The 10,417-nt window shown below is 41.9% G+C and overlaps 2 protein-coding genes and 1 non-coding gene across 8 annotated transcripts in view; all 3 read right to left on the bottom strand.

The window, feature by feature from the left end:
* The window catches only part of elk3 (ETS transcription factor ELK3), a 29,984-nt gene extending 27,436 nt beyond the window's left edge, over window positions 1-2,548 (bottom strand). For both annotated transcript variants that reach the window (XM_061677035.1, XM_061677037.1), the window contains exons 1-2: window positions 2,506-2,548; window positions 843-897 (exon numbers count right to left, since the gene is read on the bottom strand). The gene's annotated coding sequence lies outside the window, so the exon portion shown is untranslated. The remainder of the gene's footprint in view (window positions 1-842; window positions 898-2,505) is intronic.
* On the bottom strand, window positions 2,139-2,227 carry trnay-gua (transfer RNA tyrosine (anticodon GUA)). Its single transcript is given in 2 exon segments — window positions 2,139-2,174; window positions 2,191-2,227. It is a non-coding gene; the product is annotated as a tRNA-Tyr (tRNA).
* Window positions 2,549-4,488: 1,940 nt separating the features above from the next.
* On the bottom strand, window positions 4,489-10,235 carry LOC133402838 (methionine aminopeptidase 2). Of its 5 annotated transcripts, none has more exons than XM_061677030.1 (11): window positions 10,136-10,235; window positions 9,190-9,300; window positions 9,061-9,120; window positions 8,845-8,947; window positions 8,573-8,734; window positions 8,007-8,188; window positions 7,609-7,703; window positions 6,966-7,062; window positions 6,776-6,879; window positions 5,829-5,944; window positions 4,489-5,175 (listed from the first exon to the last, which is right to left on the bottom strand). In XM_061677030.1, the coding sequence occupies exons 1-11, from the start codon at window positions 10,206-10,208 to the stop codon at window positions 4,923-4,925; spliced, it is 1,356 nt and encodes a 451-aa protein (XP_061533014.1). In that variant the 5' UTR covers window positions 10,209-10,235; the 3' UTR covers window positions 4,489-4,922. The 5 variants fall into 5 exon arrangements, with proteins under 5 accessions (XP_061533014.1, XP_061533015.1, XP_061533016.1 ...); XM_061677031.1 differs by having other exon boundaries at window positions 9,190-9,291; XM_061677032.1 differs by having other exon boundaries at window positions 9,061-9,908; window positions 10,098-10,217.
* Between the last annotated feature and the right edge of the window lie 182 nt (window positions 10,236-10,417).

The raw sequence follows: 10,417 nt of genomic DNA, 5'->3' as shown, positions 1-10,417 counted from the left end.
TTTACTCTTGGCTGCACTGCTTCGAGTTCGTATATATGGATGTTGCATTTTTTTTGTCCGATCCGATTTTAGCCTCCACAGCATTGCCATGTCAACTGAATCTGCCCAGGGCCTTCAGAATCAGTTGTGCCGATCTAACTCAAACAATATGCGCAATGGGACTGTTTCTTGATCCAATTAGAATTCAAATTACCCCTCAACCGCCAGCTCATTGGTGCCAGCATTTTTCTGTCCAATGACTGGTTGGTAAGAGCAAAACATGTTACAACCAAGTAGAAATCTGCACACATGAATACATTTAATAATCAGCATCTCTGGTGAGTGTAATGTACGTATTAGTACGATTTTTCTTTTTTTTTTTTATTATTAGATAAATACTGATTGTGAGGGCCTCCAGATAATGTTGTAGCACAGTTGGATTTTGGTATAGTATTGATGGTTTGTATAATTGCGACGCGATAGTGGTGGTATTAAGAGGTGACTTAAGTTGGGTAAGTCCCCACTGAAGGCCCAGCTACCAAACGCATGGCCAAAATTGTTAAGAACATAACACACAACATAAGATGCATCTAAAGGACATCTGACATTGTTTATTTTTTTTTTTTAATGGTTTATTAGAAGCATGTTCAATAACTACATTTAGCACACAGGTGTAATTTCTCCATTAGAACAACAGTTGAGAGTAACCACAGAGGGCTGTTTTTTAACCTTCCAGTTAGATTTGAGTCTGTTCTGTGTGACAGACACTTCCGTCCTGACCTGCTTCGATGGGTCTGACTGACTATAAAATGTTGGTTCAAATCCAAGTGAAAAAAACATACTGTATGTAAAGCATTACAAACCTGAAGCGGCGTTTCCAAAGGTTGAATTTGGGCAAGAGGTGGGGTATTGCACACCCTTAGATGAGTCGCCAGGGCACATGCAGACAAAGAAACATTTACTGTACTGTCACAGAATCATCAAACAGACAATTTAGTCATCAATGCACCTAACATGCATGTTTTTGGAATGTAGAATACCCGAAAAACATGCCATCGCCACGCAGGTAGGCGGCAGCCAAGGCATTAACCCTGAACCTCAGAACTGTGAGGCAGACGTGCTAACCACAAGCCAACGTGCCACCTCAAGTATATCATGCACACAACATTTGTTAGGATTATGTTTAGCACTTCATTTCAGTGTATTGAGTAGTTTACTGTATGCTGTCTTTCACTTTCATGCAGTAGTGGGGAGTAACAATGGCGAGATACTTTGTTACAGTACAATTGTAATTTGTTTTTGTTTTTACTGATGACATTCCACTCCTTACGTCAAAATAATTGTTAATTTTTTTTAAACCTCCCTGCAGAAAAGACACACATAGACAGGGAGAGTCAACCACCAGTTGAGATCTTGATTAATTGGTTGATTTATTGATTGATTGATTGATTGAGAAAGCATTAAAAAAAAAAAAAAATGGCAGCAGCAACATGGACAAACGTGAACCTGGGAGCATTAACAATTTGGACAGATTTGGAGAAGCAAGCTATTTCTTATCCAGGGCCTTATTGAAGTGAGATTTTGGATGTTGTCGTCTGCAAAAATTATTCACTCAAATGCGTTGTCTTGTGCCAGCCTAAAAAAAAAAAAACACAAGCTTCTGGTGTTAAAAAATGCTCCATCTAATCTGAAAAACATGTACAAGTAGATTTTGAGTTGTTATCATGAGCCAATTTATCTTTTTTTGTGTGATCTTGTTTTGCTCATGCAGTCCCTGTTGCCAGTTCCATCTGGATTATACTGTCAAGATTTAGCGTGCAGCAAAACTGGATCTAGTTTTTTGGGGTTTTTCCCAGCACGAGAGCTATGCAAGTTAATAAGAGTAAGGCATTGTATATAATTTACAATAAATAAATTTAAAATTATATATATATTTTTAACTTTTGTACTTAATTACATTTCACGCTGTAATTTTTTTTTTTACTTGTGTAAACGAGTTGAATTTAGTTTTACCAGAGTATTTTCTACACTTCTACTTAAATTAGAGAGGGTGAGTATGTACTTTTGCCAGCTCTGCTTTGCTGTAAACCTAATTTGGTGGTGACGGTTTCACTTCTCACATATATTTAATGAGGGAAAAAAAAAAAAAAAAAAAGGTCTCCTTCGAGCCGGATTTGAACCAGCGACCTAAGGATTTCAGTGAAACGGCCTCTACAGTCCTCCGCTCTACCAACTGAGCTATCGAAGGGACGAAAGGTACGAGACGACTTTGCAAGACGAGTTCAACCGCGAAGCTAATGTAGTTTCTGTTAGGTTAGCTTGCTAACGCTAGCTAACATGTCGAAGCAAGAAACAAAACATCTCGTTGAAAAAAAAAAAGTTAACGTTGAACAATTAACGACCTAAACTAACAACAAGTTAACCATTTCGTGGTGGACGTAAGTAGCAGTGAAATTATCTCTTCGAAGTCAAAAGCCAGTCATGATTAAACTTAATAAAATGGCTAATAACGTCAATATCACTTACCGTACAATTTGTTATTCGTCACAAATAGTGACAAAAGATTTGACGCACTCCTCAAAGCATCCTAAAAACGAAACGAAGCAAAACAAACACACTACGAAAGAAACCAGTAGGTGGTGATATTGTTTTATATTGTAACGTTTTACTCAGTCGTTTAGCATCTAAAATATAGATATATAGATTCTATATCGGACAAGCGGTAGAAAATGGATGGCTGGATGGATGGATAGATTCTATATACACGACTCTGGTTTTACCCCGAGCCGTATATCAGACCATGTAATGTAATTTGTGGAAATTGGATTTTTATTTTATTTTATTTTTTTAATTAAACGTTCTAACATATTGACTGTCTGTTGTCGTACTAGAGCAGCTCCAACTACCGGAGAAAAATTCCTTGTGTTTTTTTTTGGACATACTTGGCAAATAAAGATGATTCTAATTCTGATTCTAATTCTGATTCTGATTCTGATATCTGTTGGCCACATGGTGAAGTAGTTGTGAGGTTCAGGTTCATTACTTCAGGTAATGAAGATCAGCACTGTAGCAAATGTATCGATAGTTCTGTTTGATAGTGTCCATCAAAAATGAGAATAGTCTTTTTAATCGCATGTACATCGTATTTAATGACGTGTGCTATATTTCCTAGTGAGACCAAGATTCTAAGCTGGCTGCAAGAGTCGATGTGTATGACAAGAAGAATGGCAATTTGGTCATCCTTGGTAACTTGTATGTGTAATACATCTTATTTGCTTACAACAATATTAAATGCAGATGAATCAATCTTTTTGTACCCTACTCTAATGCAGGGTGCTAAACAACTCTTGGCACAAGCTATTAGGGATTCACACTGTCGCTCAAGGAGACTTCAACACACGTAGTGTTTTCATCCATCACTTTGCTGAAAGACTTTTAGAAGAGACCCAGAAAAAAAGTTCACATGCCTCATTCATCGCACCCTTGAAACTACATTGCAGCGTACTCACGGATGGCCCAGACCTCCACGTGCCCTGCAGCGAATTGTGATTTTTGAGGCCATCTTCAGTATTTCTGCCCAAAATACTGATTATTGTTCTTTCATACAACTACTATAAACTCATTGCAGCAATCTTACACTGTACACTGGGAGCAGTTATTTCTCCTCCCCTCGCATTTGCATTTGGCATTCCCAAATGTGCCTGTTTGCAGATTTTTGGGGAAACCTTTCCTCCGTTATTCACTGAAGAACTCATTGCCAAAACCATGTCTAATATAAAACTATTGCCTTGGTGCCATTCCCGGGCCAACTTAGTGACAAGCATCTTTGTTGAAGTTATTTGTGGAGCCTTTGTTGAAATTATTTGTGGACCTCTGTTGAGACAAAAGTAATGCTTTGCCAAAATCTTGTGGCATTGTTAGGCAATTACAAACCTTTTGGGATGGGCATCATTTACTGTAGATTTTCACTCTTCAGGCAGGGCTCCGTCCCTGTCCCCATAAAATATCGGGGGTGCATTGTGTTGAATATCATCTAATTCTAGGCTGATTAAAAGTAACACAAATAAAGCAGCATTAAAAGTGCCATCGACAAACACAGTGTTGAATAAAATAACCAATGCATGTCAAGCAAATACTTAAATAACCATGTAACTGAAGATTTACCTCAAACAATCTGGAAAAAAATGATTTAAAAAACTAATATAAAGTTGAACAATTAGGACTTAAAACTATATAAAAAATGATCATAAGCTTTAGGAAAAAAACCTAAATAAACGCCATCAATACAAACACTTAACGTTTTTACATTACTGTACTATGTTAATTGAAACATGTTAATGTTTTACTTTTTTTTTCATATTTGATGATTATAGCTAACAGCTAACAAACATCCCAAGTTTTCCATCACAAGAAATTAGAACATTACTTAAACTAATTTTAACATGAAAATTAGGGAGGAATTGGCCATCCAAAAAGCATTTTCTTATGTGTTTATTAATTTGTGTTATGTGTTATTTAATTTATTTCACTCTACTAAAATAAATGAACTTTCCTTCAACATATTCTAATGAATTGAGATATACCTGTAGTTCCAACTCAATACTCTGATAAGGTAAAGACAGCAAACATTTGGGCAATATCTTTGCATATTGTACATTTGTTATTTCATATTTCCTAAAAGCAGTGCAACAACACTCCATATGCCCTTTGTTTCATTTGGAGAGGAAAAGAGAAGCACAAATAATGATGTAATACCATCTTATATGTAACTATTCCATCAAGAGCACTAGGGAATTGATATTTATCTAATAACATGCCTACAGTGTAAACAATTACTGCTGATTATTAAATGTAATAATGTGTGCAGGTTACTAGAGATGGCTTCTGAGCAGAGAAGCCATGACCCGCATTGTGAAGTCAGGAATAACTGGGCTCGTAAAGTCTTAGTAGTCGTGGCCCCGACTGACCACCTCTTTGCAGGTGGGCCGGAGGAGGATGGTGTGTTCGTACTGCGCCGTGTAACTGCCCTTGATGTCGCACAGAGGCGGGTACGGGTCCACGATGCCCAGCTCGCACAGATTCTTCAGCGCCAGCAGGTACTTGCTCTCGCCCAGCCGGTCCAGCCAGCGGCGGCAGAACGCCAGCGTGCCGAAACTTTCGTTGATCACGTTCAGTAGGTGTTTGGTCCTTGGAAGTCTGCAGTGGTGGGAATTTGTTTGTTTGTTTGTTTGTTTGTTTTTCCAAACAAGTCATACTAATATTTCAGTCTTTAATTACATATCTAATGAGTATCTAACTAACCCTAACCCCATCAAAACATGAGGTCCAGTCATGCTCTGTGTTGACATTTTCCGTGTTTCCAAGCTATGTGGAGAATAAAAGTTATTATTGTGCATTTTTATACAGTGCAAAACTGTAAAAAAATAATTAATAATAATAATATTTTTGGGTCGGGAATGGAATGGATTAATTGCATTTCCATTCATTTCAATAGGGACATGATTTGAGACACAAGCATGATCATGGAACAAAAGGAACTCTTATCTCCAGACGCCACTGCGTTTATTTTTCTGACAGTGTTTTACGTTTACTCGCTACATTGTTACCGAGTTCACAACAGTAGCAAGGTTACAACAAAACCATAATGTTACACTTTACAAGATTTTTCTTTTCCTTCTCACTACAAGCAGATAAGTTTTCTTCAGAAATTAAATCAAATTAGTATTGACAGTAAAAATTGATCTGTTCTTAGGAGTTGAATCGTTACTTGTACTTTTATTAGAGGCTTGTTTTAAACAATTATTTGTACTTCTACTTAAATATTTAGGAACATTTGTTCAAAGTCAAACCTTATCGGCACATGTCCCACGTCGAAATGTTTCATGTAATGCGAGCACTCCATGTCATCGTACACTACGCCACGGCCCGTGCTGCCAAATGTCTCGATGGCGTAAGCTTCGCCTTCCTGACGGACAGCACATGGGGAAAAAGAATACAGACAGAATGTCTTGCAAGCATTAAAGCGACAATATGTAGCAATAACAGCTTCAAAAGTGTCGCGTGTTCACACTGGCTCGTGATAAGGAGAATAGCAACCCTAGATCACCTACATTCCCAGCAAGGACACTTTTTGCATTGTGTTAGCATTAGCATTCAAGCTAACTTTCCTATTTGTATTTAAAGCTATGTGCAGCCAAGTTCGCCGCACGCTTGAATGAGCGTGACAAAATTATCTCAGAGCGCCCTTTGCGTCATGTTATTAGTTAGCATCCGAGCTAACCTTTCTGTTCAAAATTGTGTTCAGCAAACTTAGTCAAGGGCAGATTGTGTTTATTTAGCATGTCCTCTTTTAGCTTCTTAGCGGCCATGAGTGTCTCATTTTGCGTTTGCAACAACAAAAAAGGTCATGGTGTTGTGTGTGTGTGTGTGTGTGTGTGTGTGTGTGTGTGTGTGTGTGAGTGTGCATGCATGCATGCGTGCGTGTCTTCATCTCTATCGGCATCCAGCTCTTGTTCACATGAGCTGATAACACCGACTTTGATAATCAAACCCCTCGCAGCCGTGTGGCACGCCCAACCACTGACTTGTAATTGCTCTGGCCGAAGCACAAAAACAGCAAATAGGTTTTCATCAAATAACGGAGGGTAGATTATAAAAAAATTAATTTGTGGATATGCCGGGGGTTCAATCTTTTAAAGACATCTAGACAAATTGGCCATTGCTAATTTAATTCCGAAGGGTGCAAAAATGCATAAATTGAGCCTGATTATCGGTGCGTGCACCCTTCTGCACTCACCTCCATCCGTGTGGCCTCTCCGCCTTTTACAATAGGGACGGTCTTCCCTGAGTGTATCCTGTACCGTCCAATGGAATGACCACTGAGGTTCCTAATGGGCTTCACTGCAACGAAAGACGGCCAGTGAGCACAAATAGGAGGCGTCGGCATATCCGTGTCAAGAAATACCGATGACCTGCGTGGTCATCACCTTGATACGTTTTGCCATCGATGTCCACTTCGTAGGACTCCATAACCTCCTGGATGGTCTCGCCGACATCGCACAGGCGCACGTCGATACCTGCGCACTGGAGCACATGCATTGTTGTTCTGTTGTGTCTCTCTGTGAATGCTAATGCTGCTCTTATTACAACATCCAATTCCAATGAAGTTGGGACGTTGTGTTAAGCATAAATAAAAACAGAATACAATGATTTGCAAATCATGTTCAACGCTGGGACAGGTGGCAAAAAAAGACTGAGAAAGTTGAGGAATGCTCATCAAACACGTGTTTGGATCATCCCACAGGTGAACGGGCTCATTGGGAACCGGTGGGTGCCATGATCGGGTAGAAAAGGAGCTTCCCTCAATTGCTCAGTCATTCACAAGCAAACATGGTTCACATTGAACGCCCGTGACCTTCGATCCCTCAGGCGGCACTGCATCAAAAACCGACATCGATGTGTGAAGGATATCACCGCATGGGCTCAGCAACACTTCAGAAAACCAATGTCAGTAAATACAGTTCGGCGCTACATCCGGAAGTGCAACTTGAAACTCTACTATGCAAAGCAAAAGCCATTTATCAACAATACCCAGAAACGCCGCCGTGATGTCACACTGTGACGCGTTACCTCGATTCCGGCGTTTGTCGCATCCCTCACAGCCTCCAGCAGTCTGTCGTATTTTGGATTGAAAGCGACGGTGAAGGCACAGTCTATTATTCGGCCTGGGAAGAAGCGAACATCAACATCGTATTGAAATCATTTTTATATGACACGTAAATGGGGGGACACCACTTCAATTATACAAACTATCAAATCATAATTTCAAGTAAGCGTGACCTGATGAACACACATTGCTCAGAATTGTGTTTCCTGGTCCCCTGAGAGTTACGTTAGTTTGTGTGGTCGCTTGTTGCTAGCAGAATTTGTAGTGCCGGATCATAACGGCACCGATGAAAAAAAGTTGGTCGCTATGTTGAAACAGACTGACTGACACTGACGCGTTTGACGATCTGAACCCGCTTTACCGTTGATGTGAGTTCCAAAGTCTATTTTGCAGACGTCGTCGTAGCGCAGCACTGTGGGGTCTCCCGCGTTCGGGGTGTAGTGGGCAGCGCAGTGATTGATAGAGCAGCCGGTGGGGAAAGCCAAACCCGCTTGGAGCCCGTTCTCCTTAATGAGTCTCCTGGAGCAATCTTCCAGCTTCTCACTGGCAGAAACAACGAACCAGCAACACATTGGGCATAAAACAGTTTGGTGATCACATGGCTCATTCAGGCCAAAGACTTTTCCCTTTCACCGCTGAGATTTTCTTCAAATTTTCAAGTGTGCCAGGCTCCGACGCTTGCAACATGGTGTTCTTTTAGTAAGCCAAAAAGAAGTCAGCGGGTTCTATCTCGGGCGTTCGCTGTTCGGCTCCAGCACTCTGGAATACCCTACCCGCGGAAATTAGAGCAGCTACCTCTGTAGAAATGTTTATATCTCAACTTCAGACTTATTTTTACACTCTCGTAGTTGGTCAAACCACACCTAGCATCCAATTAGCCCCTTGCCCTGCCTTATCTGTTGACATCTGGGGGGGGGCAATGCTCACCAGATGTCAATCATAGTCATGCCAGGTCTGATCCAGCTCCTCACATACGAGCGAACCTGGCGGTGAGCTTCGGCCGCCTGCCTGAAGTCGCTCCACATCTCCCGGTTGGCCGAGTCCAGAGCTCGCTTCTCCTCACTGGACGTCCGGCACGCCGCACTGCGCCTGGCGATGGGATCCAGACGATATTAGGTACACCCGCACATTCGGAATAAGTGAAAATTCACGTACGAAAGAAGCATAAAACAGGAACGCCGTGGATGGTGGTCACACACCCGTCTTTTAGGAGCGGATGTTCGCACTCCTCTCCCTTGGGGAAGTCTCCGCTGGGATAAAGTTGGCAAACGGGGACGGAGGGGGGGTCAGTCTGTCCCTTCACTGGAGCCCACATACGGATAGACAGTGAGGGAAACAGTAAAATACATATGCATACAGTATGATAAATATTTGGTCGCTACTTTGTGGATTTCATTTGTTGCGGGGGTCCTCACTTCCTCTCTTTTTTGTCTTCTTCTTCCTCTTGGCAGTTGAGTTACCTTCCTTGTCGCCAACTGCCAAAAAGCGTGGTTCGGTGTCAGCGTCTCGCTTTCACTTTCGTCACCATGACGACGAAGCGTTACCGTCTTCTCGGCTGTCCTCGTCCCGCTCTTCTTTGTCCTCCAGCGTTGTCTTCTCCAGCTGTTGTGTGACTTCAGCCACACCTTCGTCATTTGACCCCGCGGCTGCAAAGTCTCAACACCCACACTTTTTGGTGCACCCGCAGGGGATGTGGATGTTTCAACACCCTCACTTTTCGTGATGAAATGTTTCGACACCCAAATTTTTCAGGCAAAGGTTTTCAACACCCACACTTTTACTGGTGAAAGGTTTCAACACCCACACTTTTCCTCGCACCTGTGTGGGATGTGGGTCACTCACACCTACAATTTTCCTGGTGTTAGGCTTCAACACTTGCACTTTTTTAGGTGGAAGGTTTCAACAGTCACACTTTTCAAAACACCTGCGGGAATGTGGGTGTTTCAACACCTGCACTTTTCCCGGTGAAAGACTTCAACTCCCGCTGTTAATGCACTACATCAATATCACCATATCCACCCACATCACCTACCCAGGTTTTATGTCACACCTGTGTACACTGCGTGTTGCAAGTGAACACACACACACACACACATTCACATCACAAGGCTGATGACAAGTGTGGGTGTTTAAAAAAACACCCATTAGGAATGCGTTGAATGCCCGAATGTGCGGGCAATGCGGTGACCTCATACAGGGGACGTTAACACATTCACTGCCATTGACGGCTTCAGAAGTCAAATATCCGTGGTAACTGGGAAGGCTGCCAGTGAATGAGTTAATTAGTGATACTTATAAATCATAAATCATCAGTTTTAACGACATACAATTGGGTGTTTGCTACCACATCTCATTCTTATATGACTTAATGAAATCTTTATAAAGATTCTTGATTAAAATTTGGCATTTGTAAGGCCCCCTTATTGTAAGGTGACGCAGCTCTTGGGTGTACCTAATGAAGTGTCCAGCGAGTGCGCCCATGATCCTGACCTGCTGCCGCGGCCTTGGGATTCTTCCTCCTCTTCCTCCTCAACTCCCCGTCCACAGGTTCAAGCCCCGCCATGAGCTCGCCGACTGGGAAACGAAGTGATGAAGTGTGGCGCTCAAACAGAGAAGAGGAAAAGAGCGACAGAGAGGGAAAGAAAGAGCAAGAGAGAGAGAGACAGCGAGACGCTTGCGAGCCGCCAAGTGGCCACAGTGTGTACTGCATGCGAGCCACACAACCTTTCAGAGGGAAAATGAAAAAGCGCAAGAAATGAAGGGAGGATAACC

This window comes from Phycodurus eques, chromosome 5 (assembly GCF_024500275.1).
Source record: "Phycodurus eques isolate BA_2022a chromosome 5, UOR_Pequ_1.1, whole genome shotgun sequence".
In the NCBI taxonomy this organism is placed as follows: Eukaryota; Metazoa; Chordata; class Actinopteri; order Syngnathiformes; family Syngnathidae; genus Phycodurus; species Phycodurus eques.
This window is presented reverse-complemented; position numbering and strand designations above follow the sequence as displayed.